We start from the raw sequence: 20,619 nt of genomic DNA, 5'->3' as shown, positions 1-20,619 counted from the left end.
TGGGACGCACCCTAAGACCACGTTCCGATTCTCACCCCTTCTCCCGACAGTGTGTGCAGTCGGTCACTTCCCCCGGGATGTTTAAAAGCATTGGATTGGTGCATAGCTGAAGGGAGTTTCCTCCGTATTCCTCACACCAGTCCATTCCCTTTAAATCCACAAGGGGGAGTGTACAATTCAGCAGAATGATAGAGAATTGGAATGCAGCCATGCACACCTCTAACTCTCCGGAATAGCACTCCTCTCTCTTTCTGTCTCTTCTCGCCCCTCCCTTTCTTCCTTATCTATTCACCTCCTCCTCCTGTACCTGTTCCGTTCCTATGTGAGAGAGGAGGCAGAGGTACAGGGCTCAGTGAGGGGCAGGCCCTCTGCTGTGTTTGTGTGTGTGGCACACACCTGCAGGGTTGGATAGAGTGTGTTGGTGTGTGTTTAAGTGACAAAGCACAAAAATAGTGTGTTGGGCAGGGTGTGTGTGTGTGTGTGTGTGTGTGTGTGTACACATGCACAACAGTGTTCAGCAGACTGTTTAGACAGTCTCCATAAACACTACACACTGATAGTCTGAGCAGTATGCACATTTGTGTTCGTGTACTTTTCAGACAAGGGAACTGATAGTCTGAGCAATATGCACGTTTGTGTTCGTGTACTTTTCAGACAAGGGAACTGAACGTTTTTTTCCCTCATCATTCTTCGTCCCGGAGGATTATAAGTACAACTGGAAGGGAAGAGGGAGGGAGTTTATTTTCCGTCTGTCTCTTCGTTTTCCAGACTCCTTCTCTTTCCAAGAGTTCCACACATTTCCATTTCAACTTGAGCTGGCTGATAAATTGAGTGTCCCGATCAACGCTTGCAGGCGGCATAGACAAATAACATCTATCCATCTTGATTGGAAGGGAGAACGAGGGGAGAGGGACGAGGAGAGACAGCCAGCCAGACAGCATGCGGTCTCTGATTGTGAATTTCCATGTACACTGTGTCCCTCTTTCAGAATTAAAAGATGGGTTCTCGCTTCTCTTCTTATTCCTCTCTTGTGCCCTTCTCTCTCTTCTCTCGCCTGTTTCCTGCCCTTTTCTCTCATCTCTTCCTTAAATTCACTCTCCTCTCCTCTCTAACTTGTTTACTGTGTTCTCCTATCTTTCGCTCCACCCCCCCTTCTCCTTCTCTCATCCCTGTCTCTCCCAGTTGCCCGTCCTCCTCGGAGCGTCAGGCTCGTCTGGAGACTGTGAGGGAGGTGTTCCTGGCTGCCTACAGCTCCACCGTGGGCCTCAAGTCCAGCGCTCCCAGCCCCTCCGGTGCCATCTCAGGCCTCCTGGAGCAGTTTGCCCGTGGCGTGGGCCTCCGGGGCACCAACAGCATCGTCTGATCTAGGGTCAGGTCTCCCCACCCCAAATGTGAACTCCGGGCTCGTAATCATTGTATTCATAAAGTGTCTCAGAGTAGGAATGCTGATATAGGATCAGTTTTTCCTGTTAGATCATATGGACAGGAAGGCCTGATTCTAGATCAGCACTCCTACCGTGAGGCTCTGTGAATATGGGCCCTGACCACCCCACCCCTCTCCCACTAAATCCCGTCCTATTGAATTGCGGTCCACAATCCGCATTCATCTCCATCAAGGGAAGATGAATCTCGTATGGACTGTAATAAAAATAAAAAGTGCCAAACTTCTCTACTCTATTCAGGGGTTGAAGTGTCCTTTTATATTTGTTGGTTTAAAAGTGTTTGTAATTATTTTTTTTATATATATACACATCTCAAACATTACATACCCTGGGTTTATTTTGTTCTTTAATTTCTCTTTTTAAAAAATATATATTTTTTTATTCATGCATTTCCAACTTTCTCTCTGGAGTTATTCCTTTTTTGTTTGCTACATTTTTTTGTCGATTCAGGGAGTGTCTTGTGGGGCGTGGCCATGTCAGCCACACTATCAATAAGAGACAGACCGTTGTACTTTAACGTATGGAGCATTTTTCTTCGGGATTCCGTGCCATGAGTGTGGTCAGAGTAAAATTGACTTGTTACATGCAGAGCATTCAAAGCATATTATGTGGAGTTATTTCTTTTCTGTTTTTAAAGTAATTATTTTGGATTTAACGTGCCGATCCGTCCTAAATCGAAGACGCCACACTTCTCTGTAGTGAACGAACACTCAAAAAAATCTGCTATTCAGTGCCGAACCAGAAGCTGCTATTCGGTGCCGAACCAGAAGCTGCTATTCAGTGCCGAACCAGAAGCTGCTATTCAGTGCCGAACCAGAAGCTGCTATTCGGTGCCGAACCAGAAGCTGCTATTCGGTGCCGAACCAGAAGCTGCTATTCGGTGCCGAACCAGAAGCTGCTATTCAGTGCCGAACCAGAAGCTGCTATTCAGTGCCGAACCAGAAGCTGCTATTCAGTGCCGAACCAGAAGCTGCTATTCAGTGCTATTCAGTGCCGAACCAGAAGCTGCTATGCTATTCAGTGCCGAACCAGAAGCTGCTATTCAGTGCCGAACCAGAAGCTGCTATTCAGTGCCGAACCAGAAGCTGCTATTCAGTGCCGAACCAGAAGCTGCTATTCAGTGCCGAACCAGAAGCTGCTATTCAACCAGAAGCTGCTATTCGGTGCCGAACCAGAACTGCTATTCAGTGCCGAACCAGAAGCTGCTATTCAGTGCCGAACCAGAAGCTGCTAGAACCAGAAGCTGCTATTCAGTGCCGAACCAGAAGCTGCTATTCAGTGCCGAACCAGAAGCTGCTATTCAGTGCCGAACCAGAAGCTGCTATTCAGTGCCGAACCAGAAGCTGCTATTCAGTGCCGAACCAGAAGCTGCTATTCGGTGCCGAACCAGAAGCTGCTATTCAGTGCCGAACCAGAAGCTGCTATTCAGTGCCGAACCAGAAGCTGCTATTCGGTGCCGAACCAGAAGCTGCTATTCAGTGCCGAACCAGAAGCTGCTATTCAGTGCCGAACCAGAAGCTGCTATTCAGTGCCGAACCAGAAGCTGCTATTCAGTGCCGAACCAGAAGCTGCTATTCAGTGCCGAACCAGAAGCTGCTATTCAGTGCCGAACCAGAAGGAAGCGTTACCATATAATTGTAGTGCGTATTGTGGTTGTCAACAAGCAGCACTAGCTAAGTGTGTCAGGGTAATAGAAACATGCTGTTTCTATTTGGCATAGAAAAGTCATATCAAGCTGGATGTAGCTTAATTCTGTAGAATTTAATATGTTGATTCCTATCAACCTATTTTTGAATTGGTTACTTGTTTTTAATAATTAGACTTTTAAGGTCTGTTAAGTCACTTTTATGTGCAGAAATTTAAACAAAAATGTTGTGTTGCCATACAAAACATTTTCACACAGTATATCTATGTGCACATACTCACCATTATTGACTCCTACGGTTGTGGTGTGAACAGATCCAGGTGACACCATTATCTGGGCTTCAGACCACATACCAGAAGCCAGGCGTATTAGTTGGCTGCGTCGAAAGTTCTTTAAAAGTCCTTCACAAGGTTTAGATTTGAGCCCACTTCTGACAGCTATTCGTGTGCTCAGTCACTGACAGCTATTCGTATGCTCAGTCACTTCATCTCTCAACTTTTTTTTCTCTCAGTTGTGCGATATGTTGGCTCCGAGCCACCCTGCTAATCAGCCTTTGTTATCATTTTATGTACTTTGTGGCTGCGTTCCAGACCGACTACATTGCAGTCGGCTCGCAACACCTGGATAGGTGTTAAACATATAATCTTACTGCATCAGATCTAGCAATCTGAAACCTGACTGTGCAGTCAAAGACATGGCACAGAACCATTGGTCAGTGCAAGCGGCATGACTGCAATGTAGTCAGCCTGGAATATGACCTCTCTTTGTGACCTAAGCCACTGGAGGTAGTGTGGGAGACATCTCTTTAAAAGTTTTGAATCTAGATCTGTCTTGTTACACTACACAAGTATCTCTTCTGGACCTAGTTTGTCCTCAAAGTAGTATAAAGAAGCCCTAACATTGTTAATAATAAAGTCAGCTAGTTTGCTTAAAATTGACAGTATTGTCAGACTAGCTATATTATCCATATTGAGAAGATTGTAATTGTCAAAAAAAAGGATTTGTTGCCATGTTTTGGTTGAAAAGGTAAAAGCTTAGTCCGTGGTGAAACGTCTCAACTCCGTTTCCCACTTGTAATTGCGACTTGGAGGGTCTTTCAATTGAAATGTCCAACTCGGAACTAGAAGATTCTGATAACTTCTAGCACTTGAACACTTCATTAATGGCCGAGTAAAAGCTCTCTTATTGCTGCATGAGCCAGTGGACTGGATCAGTTCGCTGCCACTGAACAGGGATCTCTCCTTATCCATCCTATCCTCTCCATGTTCTCAGTTCCTCTTTGAGATCCGAAACAAGCCTTTCAGATCAGGAAGATGAGACTTTGGCCACGATTTAAGGATATTGGTGCGAGATGTTACCTTTTCTAGAGTACTCTCACTTGTCAACCAGTGTGCGGACTGATGCAATATTGTACATCTGGCTATAACTCAATTGTCCATTCTCTGTCTCATTCAATCTTCCAACAGTATTTTTTATTTAACCTTTATTTAACTAGGAAAGTCAGTTAAAATAACAAATTCGTATTTACAATGACGGCCTACACCGTCCAAACCCGGACTTCATTGGATGCTTACTTGGTTGCTTTCACCATCTAATCCTTTAAAATCAAAAACAAATCACTGTGCCATTGGTCCTTCCTCCCACCTGAATTTGAGAGATGTTTACTTTTTATTTTTTATGATTTAAATTATTTTACTCCCATCATATCCTGTAGTAATCAACTCTGATATAATTTATCATACCAGAGAAATATTGAATATGTCCATGGTAGGATACATTGGTGACACTTGGTTCTATTCCTATAGGTCCCTGTTGGTGGCTATAGGCAGCCCTAGAGCCCCTAGATTGTTTACAGTTGATCCATACCACTCACTTCACACTGGGCACTTACCTTTTAGAATTACACAAGCACCTCAAGCGATTGTTCAACTCATCCATGTTTTTGCATGTAATTTCCCCAACTAATTAAAACTAGTTGAATATAGTACTTCTAGTATGATTTTTTTGTTTGTTGTACCCCTCTTGATTTGACTGAAATGCTTCGTTCCGCATTCATTTTACTTCTATTGTCTGTATCAACAGATTGACATGTTTTTCTTTTATCATGTTTGTTCCTTTTTAAATTGCTCTTTAACTGTCACCAGTGAGGCGACATTGAGAAAGGTGAATTGATCTGCAGGTGGTAATTATGAATAAAGAAGAAACAAAGGTTTGTTTGTATGTACAATCATTTCTACCCTGAATCATTGGTCCTATATTTTAGACTTTAAAAGATGTGCAGAGAAACAGGCCATTGGCTATGGATTGGCTCTGCTGGCTGTTCTGATTTTCACATTCTATGTAAACCCAATGTTTTAATCGCAGATATCATATAATCCATTATGATTAGTCTATATGGAATGATATAATTCATTATCTAATTATATGGTTCTGGTAATTTGGTGACCGAAACCTATTTGGCAAGCCAAAGTTTTTAAAAGTTGATTTATTATTTAAACATGTTCTATGGTGGTCCCCCCCCCTCCCTTCCTCTTTTTGTCCTAACTGTTCCTAACTGGGAAGCTCCACTGGTAACCTATAGTGGGACAATATCACAATTAAAAAGAAAACAAATACACAGTTGAGCTTCATAGAAAACACACTTTAATGCCGCATTAACTTGAAATCCAACATTCTGCTGCCAACAACTTCTGAAAGTCTCTGCCTCCACCTGCCGATGGTTAAACAGAAATATGGAGCGAAGGACCCGTCCGTGCTTTCCAGTGACGCGCACAACGTTCTGTCGCGCTCCTCCACCACACCATGGAACGTCTCGAGCGCTGCCCAACCTGCCTCACCCACAGGTATGCACCTCGCGCTCAACTCTGAAGACGTTTGTCAACAAACGCAGCTATTTGGTGCCTTTGTTTATTTTTTCCAGGCGAAGGGAGATATTTTCAAACAAAATATCGGCAAAGAGTAGTGGCTGAACATCGTTGAGAAGTTCACATTGAAGAGGAACTGATCTAAAGCTTGACCATGGCCACAATTGGGGACTTCGACCCGCTCAACTCCACCGTACCTGCGACGAAAATTGAACTTACTGTCTCGTGCAGGTAAGACCAGTATAATCACAACGTATCCAATAGTCATTATTGAAAAGAACATATTATATTTACGCTGTTGATAATGTTGTAGGATGATAGTCTGTCAACGGGAATGAGTGCTGTAGCCTGTAACGTTATTTGGCACGGAGATGTTTGTGAATCTATCTTTTGCAGGTAATTAGTATTTCAACTATTCTCAAACATCTGTTGGCTAATAGTCGTAATTTCAAAACATTTTAGCTCTAAGTGTCTTTGTATCTCTGCGCAGAACTCGGACGCTTGTAAGACATTTGCATTAACAGTGGGTGTAGAGCTACGTGGGGGTAGAGCAGCATAACTGTATTTATTCTGAGTGACTTCGAGAGAGCTCCAACGGGCGAACTCGCAGATCACATGGATAGGTTATGGATATTAATACGCCACCGTCCATGTTCCTGTCACATTCAAATCCGCTAGACGGGGTGTGTGAGAGGAAGGAGTGGGTGCCCACATTTTATTCAGGTCAGGAGTGCCGTGCGCACTTCTTCATCACTTATTTTCACAGTGAAACTTTGCATGTCCAAGAAGACCATTGGAATCGAGATTGAGTCCTAACCAATGCCTTGATTCATAGTGTTTGACCTGGTTAACACAAGTAGGCCCTATACAGCCTAGTTGTCTTAAAGCCTGTTGGAGCACTGAGCTTGGTGCATCTTAGTCCGTACTTAGTTGTTACCTAGGCCTACTTATAAAGAATAAACAAGACAAATGGGATTGTATTTAAAATGAATGTTTAGCCTATGATTGTGATTTAACCAACGTCTAACTTGAAAAATAGAGCAGTAAATAATGAAAGTAATATATATATATATATGTTGGTTAAATCACAGGCTAAACGTTACTTTTAAATACAAACCCATTAATTCATGACGTCTCTCCAGACACTGAAAGGGAAATACAGTTGAAGTCGGAAGTTTACATACACATAGTTTGGAGTCAATAAAACTCGTTTTTCAACCACTCCACAAATTTCTTTTTGTTTTGGCAAGTCAGTTAGGACATCTACTTTGTGCACGACACAAGTAATTTTTCCAACAATAGTTTACAGATTATTTCACTTATAATTCACTGTATAACAATTCCAGTGGGTCAGAAGTTTACATATACTAAGTTGACTGTGCCTTTTAAACAGCTTGGAAAATTCCAGAAAATTACGATATGGTTTTATAAGCTTCTGATAAACAAATTGACATCATTTGAGTCAATTGGAGGTGTACCTGTGGATGTATTTCAAGGCCTACCTTCAAACTCAGTGCCTTTTTGCTTGACATCATGGGGAAATCAAAAGAAATCAGCCAAGACCTCAGAAAAAATATTGTAGACCTCCACAAGTCTGGTTCATCCTTGGGAGCAATTTCCAAATGCCTGAAGGTACCACGTTCACCAGTACAAACAATAGGACGCAAGTATGGGACCACGCATGGGACCACGCAGCCGTCATATCGCTCAGGAAGGAGACGTGTTCTGTCTCCTAGAGATGAATGTACTTTGGTGAGAGAAGTGCCAATCAATCCCAGAACAACAGCAAAGGACCTTCTGAAGATGCTGGAGGAAACGGGTACAAAAGTATCTATATCCACAGTAAAACGAGTCCTATATCGACATAACCTGAAAGGCTGCTCAGCAAGGAAGAAGCCACTGCTCCAAAACAGACATAAAAAAAGCCAGACTACGGTTTGCAACTGCACATGGGGACAAAGATTGTACCTTTTGGAGAAATGTCCTCTGGTCTGATGAAACAAAAAATAACTGTTTGGCCATAATTACCATTGTTATGTTTGGCGGAAAAAGGGGAAGGCAGCATCATGTTGTGGCGGTGCTTTGCTGTAGGAGGGACTGGTGCAATTCACAAAATAGATGTCATCATGAGGGAGGAAAATTCTGTGCATATATTGAAGCAACATCTCAAGACATCAGTCAGGAAGTTAAAGCTTGGTCACAAATATGGGTCTTCCAAATGGACAGTGACCCCATGCATACTTCCCAAGTTGTGGAAAAATGGCTTAAGGACAACAAAGTCAAGTTATTGGAGTGGCCATCACAAAGCACTGATGTCAATCCTACAGAAAAATTGTTGGTTTTACCGATGTGAAACGGCTAGCTAGTTAGCGGGGGTGCGCGCTAAATAGCGTTTCAATCGGTAACGTCACTTGCTCTGAGACCTTGAAGTAGTGGTTCCCCTTGCTCTGCAAGGGCTGTGGCTTTTGTGGAGCGATGGGTAACGATGCTTTGTCGGTGACTGTTGTTGATGTGTGCAGAGGGTTCGCGCCCGGGTATGGGCGAGGGGACGGTCTAAAGTTATACTGTTACATTGGCAGAACTGAAAAAGTGTGTGCGAGCAAGAAGGCCTACAAACCTGACTCGGTTACACCAGCTCTGTCAGGAGGAATGTGCCAAAATTCACCCAACTTATTGTGGGAAACTTATGGAAAGCTACCCAAAACATTTGACCCAAGTTAAACAATTTAAAGGCAATGCTACCAAATACTAATTGAGTGTTTGTAAATGTCTGACCCACTGGGAATCTGATGAATCTGATGATGAAATAAATAATTCTCTCTACTATTATTCTGACATTTCACATTCTTAAAATAAAGTGATGATCCTAATTGACCTAAGACAGGGAATATTTACTAGGATTAAATGTCAGGAATTGTGAAAACTGAGTTTAAATGTATTTGGCTAAGGTGTATGTAAATTTCCGACTTCAATTGTACCTAGTCAGTTGTCAGCTGAAATCTGTCTTCAACATTTAACCCAACCTCTCTGAATCAGAGAGGTGCGGGAGGCTGTCTTAATTGACATCCACGTAATCGACGTCCGGGGAACAGAGCGGCAGGTGACAGATTTTTACCTTGTCAGCTCGGGGATTCGATCCAGCAACCTTTCGGTTACTGGTCCAATGCTCCTTCCCGCCAGGCTCCCTGCCTCCCCCAGTTGAAAACAACAGTAAAAAAAAAAAAAAATGTAGATTAGAGTAGGCTACATCATCGGCTGCAAGTCTAGATTGAAATGAAATGGCCTACAAAAGTAACATCCTTTAAAGAAACTTGTTTGGGTGACAAATGTAAATAACTTGTCGAGTTGAGCATTTTCAGCCTACCTCGGCCCATGGAACAGACAGGGCTGGTCTAGGGGGTGGCAAGGGGGGATTGTCTTTGCTGCCTGACACTGACAGAATGGGGTTGGGTGAATTCCCCCCTGAAACACACTCCATGGCAACTGGGCATCAGCTGTGAATATGAGAGAGTACTTGGCGCATAGAGACCCACAGGGTCTTGACAGCCAAACTCAGAAAAATATATGAATAATCAAAACAAACAGGCCGTAGTCTGGCCAGTTAATTCAATATTTTTTTTAGGGGGGTAGATCAGCCTTAATATTGCAGATAGATTGTGGCTTCTATCCATTTAATTATCCGCATTTCAAATCAAATCAAATTTATTTATATAGCCCTTCGTACATCAGCTGATATCTCAAAGTGCTGTACAGAAACCCAGCCTAAAACCCCAAACAGCAAGCAATGCAGGTGTAGAAGCACGGTGGCTAGGAAAAACTCCCTAGAAAGGCCACAACCTAGGAAGAAACCTAGAGAGGAACCAGGGTATGTGGGGTGGCCAGTCCTCTTCTGGCTGTGCCGGGTGGAGATTATAACAGAACATGGCCAAGATGTTCAAATGTTCATAAATGACCAGCATGTCAAATAATAATAAGGCAGAACAGTTGAAAACAGCATTTCCAATCCCCCATATATTTTGGGGGTAAATATATATTTTGTGTACATATTTTCCTTCTTTATCTTTTCCCCCTAATCCTACCATCCCTCCCCTAATTGGAGTAAACGAATGGACTACAATACTTAGGCGTCTACTTCCAGTTTATGCATACTATATACATTTTACAGACACAGTATATTTTAGATTAGTTATCTTTTCTTTTTCTTTTTTTCAAATTACCCAGCGGTGCTATTTGCATAGTTACCTCCAGGTAAATGTTGTAATTCTTCAGCCATTCCTGAACCTCAACCAAAAACAAGCTACATATGGGCAGTATCAATACAAGTGATTTAATGATTCCGTCTCTCCCCAGCAAAATCTGCATAGATGGTTGTATCCCCCATATACACTACATGACCAAAAGTATGTGGACACCCACTCATTGAAAACCTAATTACAAAATCATGATGAGCATTAAGGTTGAGTTTGTCCCCCCCCCCCCTTTGCTGCTATAACAGCCTCCACTCTTCTAGGAAGGCTTTCCACTATATGTATGAACATTTCTGTGGGGACTTGCTTCCATTCAGCCACGAGCATTAGTGAGGTCGGGCACTGATGGCTATTAGGCCTGGCTCGCAGTTGGCGTTCCAATTCAACCCAAAGGTTTTGGATGGTGTTGAGGTCAGGGCTCTGTGCAGGCCAGTCAAGTTCTTCCACACTGATCTCGATAAACCATTTCTGTATGGACCTCGCTTTGTTCACGGGGGCATTGTCATGCTGAAACAGGAAAGGGCCTTCCCCAAACTTTTGCCACAAAGTTGGAAGCACAGAATCATCTAGAATGCTGTAGCATTACCCTTCACTGGAAGTGGCCTAGCCCAAAACATGAAAAACAGCTACAGACAATTATTCCACCAAACTTTACAGTTGCCACTATGCATTGGGGCAGGTAGCGTTCTCCTGGATTCCGCCAAACCCAAATTAGTCTGTTGGACTGCCAGATGGTGAAGCGTGATTCATCACTCCAGAGAACAAGTTTCAACTGCTCCAGAGTGGCGGCGAGCTTTACACCACTCCAGGCAATGCTAGGCATTGCCCATGGTGATCTTAGGCTTGTCTGCAGCTGCTCAGCCATGGACACCTATTTCACGAAGCTCCCGATGAACAGTTATTGTGCTGATGTTGCTTCCACAGGCAGTTTGGAACTCGGTAGTGATTGTTGCAATTGAGGACAAACTATTTTTACGCGCTTCAGCACTCGGCGGTACCGTTCTGTGAGCTTGTGTGGCCTTCCACTTCGCAACTGAACCGTTGTTGCTCCTAGACGTTTCCACTTCACAATGACAGCACTTACAGTTGACTGGGCCGTCTCTAGCAGGGCAGAAATTTGATGAAATCACTTGTTGGAAAGGTGGCATCCTATGACAGTGCCACGTTGAAAGATTGCATGGTTGTGTGCTCAATTCAATACACACGTCAGCAATGGGTGTGGCTGAAATAACCGAATCCAATAATTTGAAGGGGTGTCAACATATTTTTGTATATAAAATGTTATTGTTGGCAAGAATTTTGTATAATCGTTTAAATTGAAAAACTCTTAAGTTTTGAATCCAGTGTCATTTTGTGTAACCGTTTGTGTAACATAAAAAATCTATTCCCAACTATTTTGCAGCCTGCATGGCACAGCTGTCACTTTTTTGGTCCTTAAATGAAACTGGTATACTTTTTCTTATGTATCACAATTTTCTTTAACTAGTTTCTGTCTTTAATGTTAGACAGACCATTTCCCTTCTCTTCACCCCCTTCCAGTCTTCCCTTTTAGCAGAAATGCTGAAATTTTGGATAGAGCAGACATTTCGATGTGTGACAACTCCACCAGTCATTTTTATGATATAATTTACCAAGATTATACAGTTTTAAATAATTTCCCCCCAGAATATATATATATATTGTTTAACAATTATTTGAGTTGAACCATATTTGTTGTAATATTTCTTCGGTCTTTTCTGGTGGATTAAACTTCAATTTGAACCAACTTTCTATGGTTTGTTTTAAAAAATGGCTATATTTTGGAGATTATTTTATTTTCAAATAATCAAAAGTAAGCATTTGTAATCCATTCTTGAACACGGGGTGACACATTCTTACTAATCTGCTAGAAAACCAGTTTGGATTTAAGTATAGCTTTTGTATGACTGCAGCCGTTAGTGAGAGGTCTAATGCTGTAAAATGTAATAAATTCTGCCCTCCAAATTCATATTCATTGTATAAATAGACAGAGCCATAAACAAATGGGTGAACTGGGATATGACTAAAGGGTTAATCAGGTGATTTTTCCACAAATAGACAGGTATTTTCCTATCCATGGTAGCAAGAGTTTATCTATTTTTGCTAACTTTCTATAAAAATGTATTGTAGTGAGAATTTCTTTATTTCGGGATATGAATACCTGGTATGTCTTCTTCACTGTCTGACTAATTTATTGGTAAACTACAGAGTAATGTAGAAGTTGTATTTGTTCGTGATCCAATACCTACATAATATAATACACTTACATAATCCTGAGAGGTTAGAAACATTTTCTAGATCCTCTATGAGGCTATGGAGAGATCCAAATGATGGATTAAAATGAAAGCATGAATCATCAGAATACAATGACACCTTTGTTTTTAGCCCTGAATTTCTAGCCACTTGATATTATTGTTGGATCTGATTTTAACAGCTAACATTTCAATGGACATAATAAACAGATATGCCGATAGTGGACAACCTTGTTTTATTCCTCTTGACAGTTTAATACTTTCTGAGAAGTGGCCATTATTTACTATACACCTAGGGTTACTATACATGACTGTAAGCCATTGTATAAGAGATTCTCCAAAATATAAATATTCCAGGCATTTATGTATAACTTCCAGTTGAAAGTCCAAAGTCAGCTATGAATACCAGGCCTGGTTTCCCTGATTTTTATAGCGTTATATTTTTTCCAGTACTTGTCTTATATTACCTCCAATGTATCGACCATATAAAAAGCCTGTCTGATTACGATTAATAATATCTGACAATATAATTTTAAAAAGGTATGCACAACATTGAAAGGGGCCTCCAATTTTTCAAATGGACTAGATATTTTAAATTTATCACTTGGTTCCTGTTTCAATAATAGTGAAATCAGACCTTCTTCTTGAGTATTGGATACCCTGCAATTTTTTAAGAGTGGTTAAAACATTCTAATAACAGTCCTCTGAGTACATTAACACATATTTGATATACCTCAACTGGTATGCCACCCAGCCCTGAAGTTTTCCTGGATTTAAAGGCTATAATTGCATCAATATTAATAATGGCATCATCCTCTGTAATTTGTCCTCCACATGAGTCTTTCTGTACAGCTGTTAATTTAACATTATTAATAGAAAAAAATCCATACAATTCATTTTGGTTAGTGGAGATGGAGACTGAAACTAAAACATATGCTTAACTTCTTGCGTCGAGCCATCCCGGATCCGGTATCGTGACTACAGCCTCAAGCTCATTACCATAAAGCAACGTTAACTTTTCATGAAAATCGCAAATGAAATGAAATTAATCTATTTGCTCTCAAGCTTATTAGCCTTTTGTTAACAACACTGTCATCTCAGATTTTCAAAATATGCTTCTCAACCATTGCAAAACAAGCATTTGTGTAACAGTATTGATTGCTAGTGTAGCATTTAGCGTAGCATTTAGCGTTAGCATTCAGCAGGCAACATTTTCACAAAAACCAGAAAAGCATTCAAATAAAATAATTTACCTTTGAAGAACTTCAGATGTTTTCAATGAGGAGACTCTCAGTTAGATAGCAAATGTTCCATTTTTACAAAAAATATTATTTGTGTTGACAAATCGGTCCGTTTTCTGCGTCACGTTTAGCTACGAAAAAAACCTGTATCCAGGATTGTGTAAATCTATCCTCAAGCTCATTAGCATAACACAATTGCGTAATTATCGTATGTCGTCGTCCTAACGTAGTCTACTGCAGCTAGCCACATAGCTAACGTCCACCGTATAGCAGCACCGTAGAAACTATTACACTCAACTGAACGACTTGATTAGTGTAGTGTTAGCTAGCTACATAGTTGTCTTTGCTGTCTTCGTATCCAAGATAATTGTGTAGTTTAGAGTGTGTAGTCTTAGAGTGATTATCTTAATTTACCGAGGTTAGCTAGCCAGCTATTTGTCGTCATTAACGTAGGAGACACTGCTAGCTAGCTAACAGCTAACAGCTAACAGCTAGCCAACAACAACCCGGTCGCATTCACAGGTAGTATCACATTTTCATTTCATTTCATTACAGCACAACGGTTTGATTTGCTTGATCGTAGCTAGCTACATAGCTAGCTACATAGCCGTCCTTGTATCAAAGATAATTGTGTAGTCTAGAGCGATTTTCTAGGTTAGCTAGCCAGCTATTGTCGTTCTTTTAACGCAATGTAAAGTAATCAACACTGCTAGCTAGCCAGCTAGCCCCCGAATAGTAGCACTGTAGAAACTATTACACTCAACGGAACGACTTGATTAGTGTAGTGTCAACAACGCAGCCACTGCCAGCTAGCCTACTTCAGCAGTACTGTATCATTTTAATCATTTTAGTCAATAAGATTCTTGCTACGTAAGCTTAACTTTCTGAACATTCGAGACGTGCAGTCCACTTGTCATTCCAATCTCCTTGCATTAGCATAGCCTCTTCTGTAGCCTGTCAACTATGTGTCTGTCTATCCCTGTTCTCTCCTCTCTGCACAGACCATACAAACGCTCCACACCGCGTGGCCGCGGCCACCCTAATCTGGTGGTCCCAGCGCGCACGACCCACGTGGAGTTCCAGGTCTCCGGTAGCCTCTGGAACTGCCGATCTGCGGCCAACAAGGCAGAGTTCATCTCAGCCTATGCCTCCCTCCAGTCCCTCGACTTCTTGGCACTGACGGAAACATGGATCACCACAGATAACACTGCTACTCCTACTGCTCTCTCCTCGTCCGCCCACGTGTTCTCGCACACCCCGAGAGCTTCTGGTCAGCGGGGTGGTGGCACCGGGATCCTCATCTCTCCCAAGTGGTCATTCTCTCTTTCTCCCCTTAACCATCTGTCTATCGCCTCCTTTGAATTCCATGCTGTCACAGTTACCAGCCCTTTCAAGCTTAACATCCTTATCATTTATCGCCCTCCAGGTTCCCTCGGAGAGTTCATCAATGAGCTTGATGCATTGATAAGCTCCTTTCCTGAGGACGGCTCACCTCTCACAGTTCTGGGCGACTTTAACCTCCCCACGTCTACCTTTGACTCATTCCTCTCTGCCTCCTTCTTTCCACTCCTCTCCTCTTTTGACCTCACCCTCTCACCTTCCCCCTACTCACAAGGCAGGCAATACGCTCGACCTCATCTTTACTAGATGCTGTTCTTCCACTAACCTCATTGCAACTCCCTCCAAGTCTCCGACCACTACCTTGTATCCTTTTCCCTCTCGCTCTCATCCAACACTTCCCACACTGCCCCTACTCGGATGGTATCGCGCCGTCCCAACCTTCGCTCTCTCTCCCCCCGCTACTCTCTCCTCTTCCATCCTATCATCTCTTCCCTCTGCTCAAACCTTCTCCAACCTATCTCCTGATTCTGCCTCCTCAACCCTCCTCTCCTCCCTTTCTGCATCCTTTGACTCTCTATGTCCCCTATCCTCCAGGCCGGCTCGGTCCTCCCCTCCCGCTCCGTGGCTCGAGGACTCATTGCGAGCTCACAGAACAGGGCTCCGGGCAGCCGAGCGGAAATGGAGGAAAACTTCGCCTCCCTGCGGACCTGGCATCCTTTCACTCCCTCCTCTCTACATTTTCCTCCTCTGGCTCTGCTGATAAAGCCACTTTCTACCACTCTAAATTCCAAGCATCTGCCTCTAACCCTAGGAAGCTCTTTGCCACCTTCTCCTCCCTCCTGAATCCTCCTCCCCCTCCCCCCTCCTCCCTCTCTGCAGATGACTTCGTCAACCATTTTGAAAAGAAGGTCGACGACATCCGATCCTCGTTTGCTAAGTCAAACGACACCGCTGGTTCTGCTCACACTGCCTTACCCTGTGCTCTGACCTCTTTCTCCCCTCTCTCTCCAGATGAAATCTCGCGTCTTGTGACGGCCGGCCGCCAAACAACCTGCCCGCTTGACCCTATCCCCTCCTCTCTTCTCCAGACCATTTCCGGAGACCTTCTCCCTTACCTCACCTCGCTCATCAACTCATCCCTGACCGCTGGCTACGTCCCTTCCGTCCTCAAGAGAGCGAGAGTTGCACCCCTTCTGAAAAAACCTACACTCGATCCCTCCGATGTCAACAACTACAGACCAGTATCCCTTCTTTCTTTTCTCTCCAAAACTCTCGAACGTGCCGTCCTTGGCCAGCTCTACCGCTATCTCTCTCAGAATGACCTTCTTGATCCAAATCAGTCAGGTTTCAAGACTAGTCATTCAACTGAGACTGCTCTTCTCTGCATCACGGAGGCGCTCCGCACTGCTAAAGCTAACTCTCTCTCCTCTGCTCTCATCCTTCTAGACCTATCGGCTGCCTTCGATACTGTGAACCATCAGATCCTCCTCTCCACCCTCTCCGAGTTGGGCATCTCCGGCGCGGCCCACGCTTGGATTGCGTCCTACCTGACAGGTCGCTCCTACCAGGTGGCGTGGCGAGAATCTGTCTCCTCACCACGCGCTCTCACCACTGGTGTCCCCAGGGCTCTGTTCTAGGCCCTCTCCTATTCTCGCTATACACCAAGTCACTTGGCTCTGTCATAACCTCACATGGTCTCTCCTATCATTGCTATGCAGACGACACACAATTAATCTTCTCCTTTCCCCCTTCTGATGACCAGGTGGCGAATCGCATCTCTGCATGTCTGGCAGACATATCAGTGTGGATGACGGATCACCACCTCAAGCTGAACCTCGGCAAGACGGAGCTGCTCTTCCTCCCGGGGAAGGACTGCCCGTTCCATGATCTCGCCATCACGGTTGACAACTCCATTGTGTCCTCCTCCCAGAGCGCTAAGAACCTTGGCGTGATCCTGGACAACACCCTGTCGTTCTCAACTAACATCAAGGCGGTGGCCCGTTCCTGTAGGTTCATGCTCTACAACATCCGCAGAGTACGACCCTGCCTCACACAGGAAGCGGCGCAGGTCCTAATCCAGGCACTTGTCATCTCCCGTCTGGATTACTGCAACTCGCTGTTGGCTGGGCTCCCTGCCTGTGCCATTAAACCCCTACAACTCATCCAGAACGCCGCAGCCCGTCTGGTGTTCAACCTTCCCAAGTTCTCTCACGTCACCCCGCTCCTCCGCTCTCTCCACTGGCTTCCAGTTGAAGCTCGCATCCGCTACAAGACCATGGTGCTTGCCTACGGAGCTGTGAGGGGAACGGCACCTCAGTACCTCCAGGCTCTGATCAGGCCCTACACCCAAACAAGGGCACTGCGTTCATCCACCTCTGGCCTGCTCGCCTCCCTACCACTGAGGAAGTACAGTTCCCGCTCAGCCCAGTCAAAACTGTTCGCTGCTCTGGTCCCCCAATGGTGGAACAAACTCCCTCACGACGCCAGGACAGCGACCACCTTCCGGAGACACCTGAAACCCCACCTCTTTAAGGAATACCTAGGATAGAATAAGTAATCCTTCTCACCCCCCTAAAAGATTTAGATGCACTATTGTAAAGTGGCTGTTCCACTGGATGTCATAAGGTGAATGCACCAATTTGTAAGTCGCTCTGGATAAGAGCGTCTGCTAAATGACTTAAATGTATGTATGTATGTTAACTATTCATGAAAATCGCAAATTAAATGAAATTAATCTATTTGCTCTCAAGCTTAGCCTTTTGTTAACAACACTGTCATCTCAGATTTTCAAAATATGCTTTTGAACCATAGCTAAACAAGCATTTGTGTAACAATATTGATAGCCTAGCATAGGATTTATGCCTGGCTTTCAGCATGCAACATTTTCACAAAAACCAGAAAAGGATTCAAATAAAATAATTTACCTTTGAAGAACTTCAGATATTTTCAATGAGGAGACTCTCAGTTAGATAGCAAATTTTTTACAAAAAAATATTATTTGTGTTGACAAATCGGTCAGTTTTCTTCATTCTTCATCACGTTTGGGTTAAAAAAAAACCGAAAATTAAGTCATTAAAACGCAAACTTTTTTCCAAATTAACTCCATAATATCAACAGAAACATGGCAAACCGATGTTTAGAATCAATCCTCAAGGTGTTTTTCACATATCTATCGATGATAAAATCCCTCGTGGCAGTTGACTTACTCTTCTGAAGAAATGGAACGCGCATGGACCTACAGATTACGCAATAATTTTGACACAGGACACCGGTGCGGGACACCAGGTAAATGTAGTCTCTTATGGTCAATCTTCCAATGATATGCCTACAAACACGTCACAATGCTGCAGACACCTTGGAGAAATGACACAAAGAGCAGGCTCATTCCTGGCGCATTGACAGCCATATAAGGAGACATTGGAACCCAGCGCCTTCAGAATCTGGGGCATTTCCTGTATGAAACTTCATCTTGGTTTCGCCTGTAGCATTAGTTCTGGGGCACTCACAGATAATATCTTTGCAGTTTTGGAAACGTGAGAGTTTTGTCTTTCCAAGGCTGTCAATTCCATGCATAGTCGAGCATATTTTCGTGACAAAATATTGCGCTTAAAACGGGCTCGTCTTTTTATCCAATAATGACATAGCGCCCCCATAGGTTGAAGAGGTTAAAGTACTTTGTTTCCTCTTTCAAAATATTTTTGGGTGAATCATGGATGACTCCATCATTTGTAACAAGTTTCAGTAAATTATTTTTGGTAGCATTTCTATGATGAAGATACATTTAATTTGGTGAATTTTCATATTCCATCCAGTTTGCTTTATTTTTTATAACATATTACTCTTGATCTTTCTTAAATCAAGTTATTTTTGTTTTTTTCTAACTTAATTGGTGCCTTTCTGGTACAGTTCTTTTGTTGCTTTCTATTGTTATTGCTTTCTATCTATACTGTTAGTCCCTCTATTTCCCTTTGTTAATAGGAAGTATTTTGACCTAAAGTACTTCGGTTTTAAAGACGAGTATTGAATTGCATGGCCTCTAAAGGCACATTTTAAAACTGTCCCATACAATAAGGGGATCTGCTGTGCTTATGTTATATCGGAATAAGTTTGTTTATAAATTCTTGGTCTTGGTTAAAATCAATCAATCAAATTGATTTAAAAAGCTCTTCTTACATCAGCTGATGTCACAACGTGCTGTACAGAAACCCAGCCCAAAACCCCAAACAGCAAGCAATGCAGGCGTAGAAGCACAGTGGCTAGGAAAAACTCCATAGAAAGGCCAGAACCTTGGAAGAAACCTAGAGAGGAACCAGGCTATGCGGGGTGGCCAGTCCTCTTCTGGCTGTGCCGGGTGGAGATTATAACAGAACATGGCCAAGATGTTCAAATGTTCATAGATGACCAGCAGGGTCAAATAATAATAATCACAGTGGTTGTAGAGGGTGCAACTGGTCAGCAATCAGGAGTAAATGTCTGTTGGCTTTTCATAGCCGATCATTCAGAGTATCTCTACCGCTCCTGCTGTCTCTAGAGAGTTGAAAACAGCAGGTCTAGGAAAGGTAGCATGTTCGGTGAACAGGTCAGGGTTCCATAGCCGCAGGCAGAACAGTTGAAACTGGAGCAGCAGCATGACCAGGTGGACTGGGGACAGCAAGGAGTCATCAGGCCAGGTAGTCCTAAGGAATGGTCCTAGGGTTCAGGTCCTCCGAGAGAGAGAAAGAAAGAGAATTAGAGACGGCATACTTAAATTCACACAAGACACGGATAAGACAGGAGAAATACTCCAGATATAACAGACTGACCCTATCCCCCCCAACACACAAACTATTGCAGCATAAATACTGGAGGCTGAGAAAGGAGGGGTCGGGAGACCCTTCTTGCCATCCAATAGGCATTGGTTACATTTCAAAAAACCTCACCCACGTGGAAATTCTGTAAGAGTAATGTGTATGCCAATTATTTAATGGTCTGACCCCATTCTGTCACCTATCAACACTTTTTAAAATGTATTTATTTAAAAAAATCTTTTGGTGTCTGAGAGAATGACCTAAGAAAGTAGTCAAGCTTAATTGAGCCTCTGCCATATTTATCTCACTAGGTCAGGATATTTAAGCCTCCATACGGTATATCCACTAGTTCTAATATATGTTTTCTTTACATTCCATTGAGGTATATAAAAATGTATTATAATCTCACACCCTAACAATACAGTCTTGAATTGCCTGTAGGCTTGATAAACGATTATTAGATATTTTCAAAGAACCGTGGATTATCATTATTTGGACCTTATAGATTAAGGAACCAAATCTGTTTATGGTCTGATAACATATTTTAAAGAATCCATCTACCTTTAATATCATCACCCATTTTGACTTTCTTTGCCCATAGGAGAAGTATATTCGATCACACAACTTCATCTTAAATGGTTGAATGAGTTTCGTGTAAACAATAGAGATTTTATTCCTTCTCTTTTTGCCAGGTAAATACTGATCGTCTTTTTGTATTATCTACTAAGCCATTACAATTATAACTGGCTATACTCATCACCATTTGCCATAATGAGAAACAA

At 42.9% G+C, this 20,619-nt stretch overlaps 2 protein-coding genes across 4 annotated transcripts in view; both read left to right on the top strand.

Moving 5' to 3' along the window:
• LOC118399711 (myotubularin-related protein 14-like) overlaps positions 1-1,677 on the top strand; it is a 30,387-nt gene extending 28,710 nt beyond the window's left edge. For 2 of the 3 annotated variants that reach the window (XM_052473958.1, XM_052473957.1), the window contains one exon: positions 1,183-1,677. In XM_052473958.1, coding sequence (XP_052329918.1) covers positions 1,183-1,363 — 181 coding nt within the window. In that variant the 3' untranslated portion in view covers positions 1,364-1,677. The remainder of the gene's footprint in view (positions 1-1,182) is intronic. The other variant, XR_008074578.1, reaches the window with a different exon arrangement.
• A 4,109-nt stretch (positions 1,678-5,786) lies between these two features.
• LOC118399710 (copine-9-like) overlaps positions 5,787-20,619 on the top strand; it is a 164,048-nt gene continuing 149,215 nt past the window's right edge. The window contains exon 1 of the mRNA XM_052473955.1: positions 5,787-6,182. Coding sequence (XP_052329915.1) covers positions 6,106-6,182 — 77 coding nt within the window. The 5' untranslated portion in view covers positions 5,787-6,105. The remainder of the gene's footprint in view (positions 6,183-20,619) is intronic.

The sequence above is a fragment of the Oncorhynchus keta genome, chromosome 21 (assembly GCF_023373465.1).
Source record: "Oncorhynchus keta strain PuntledgeMale-10-30-2019 chromosome 21, Oket_V2, whole genome shotgun sequence".
Taxonomy (NCBI): domain Eukaryota; kingdom Metazoa; phylum Chordata; class Actinopteri; order Salmoniformes; family Salmonidae; genus Oncorhynchus; species Oncorhynchus keta.
This window is presented reverse-complemented; position numbering and strand designations above follow the sequence as displayed.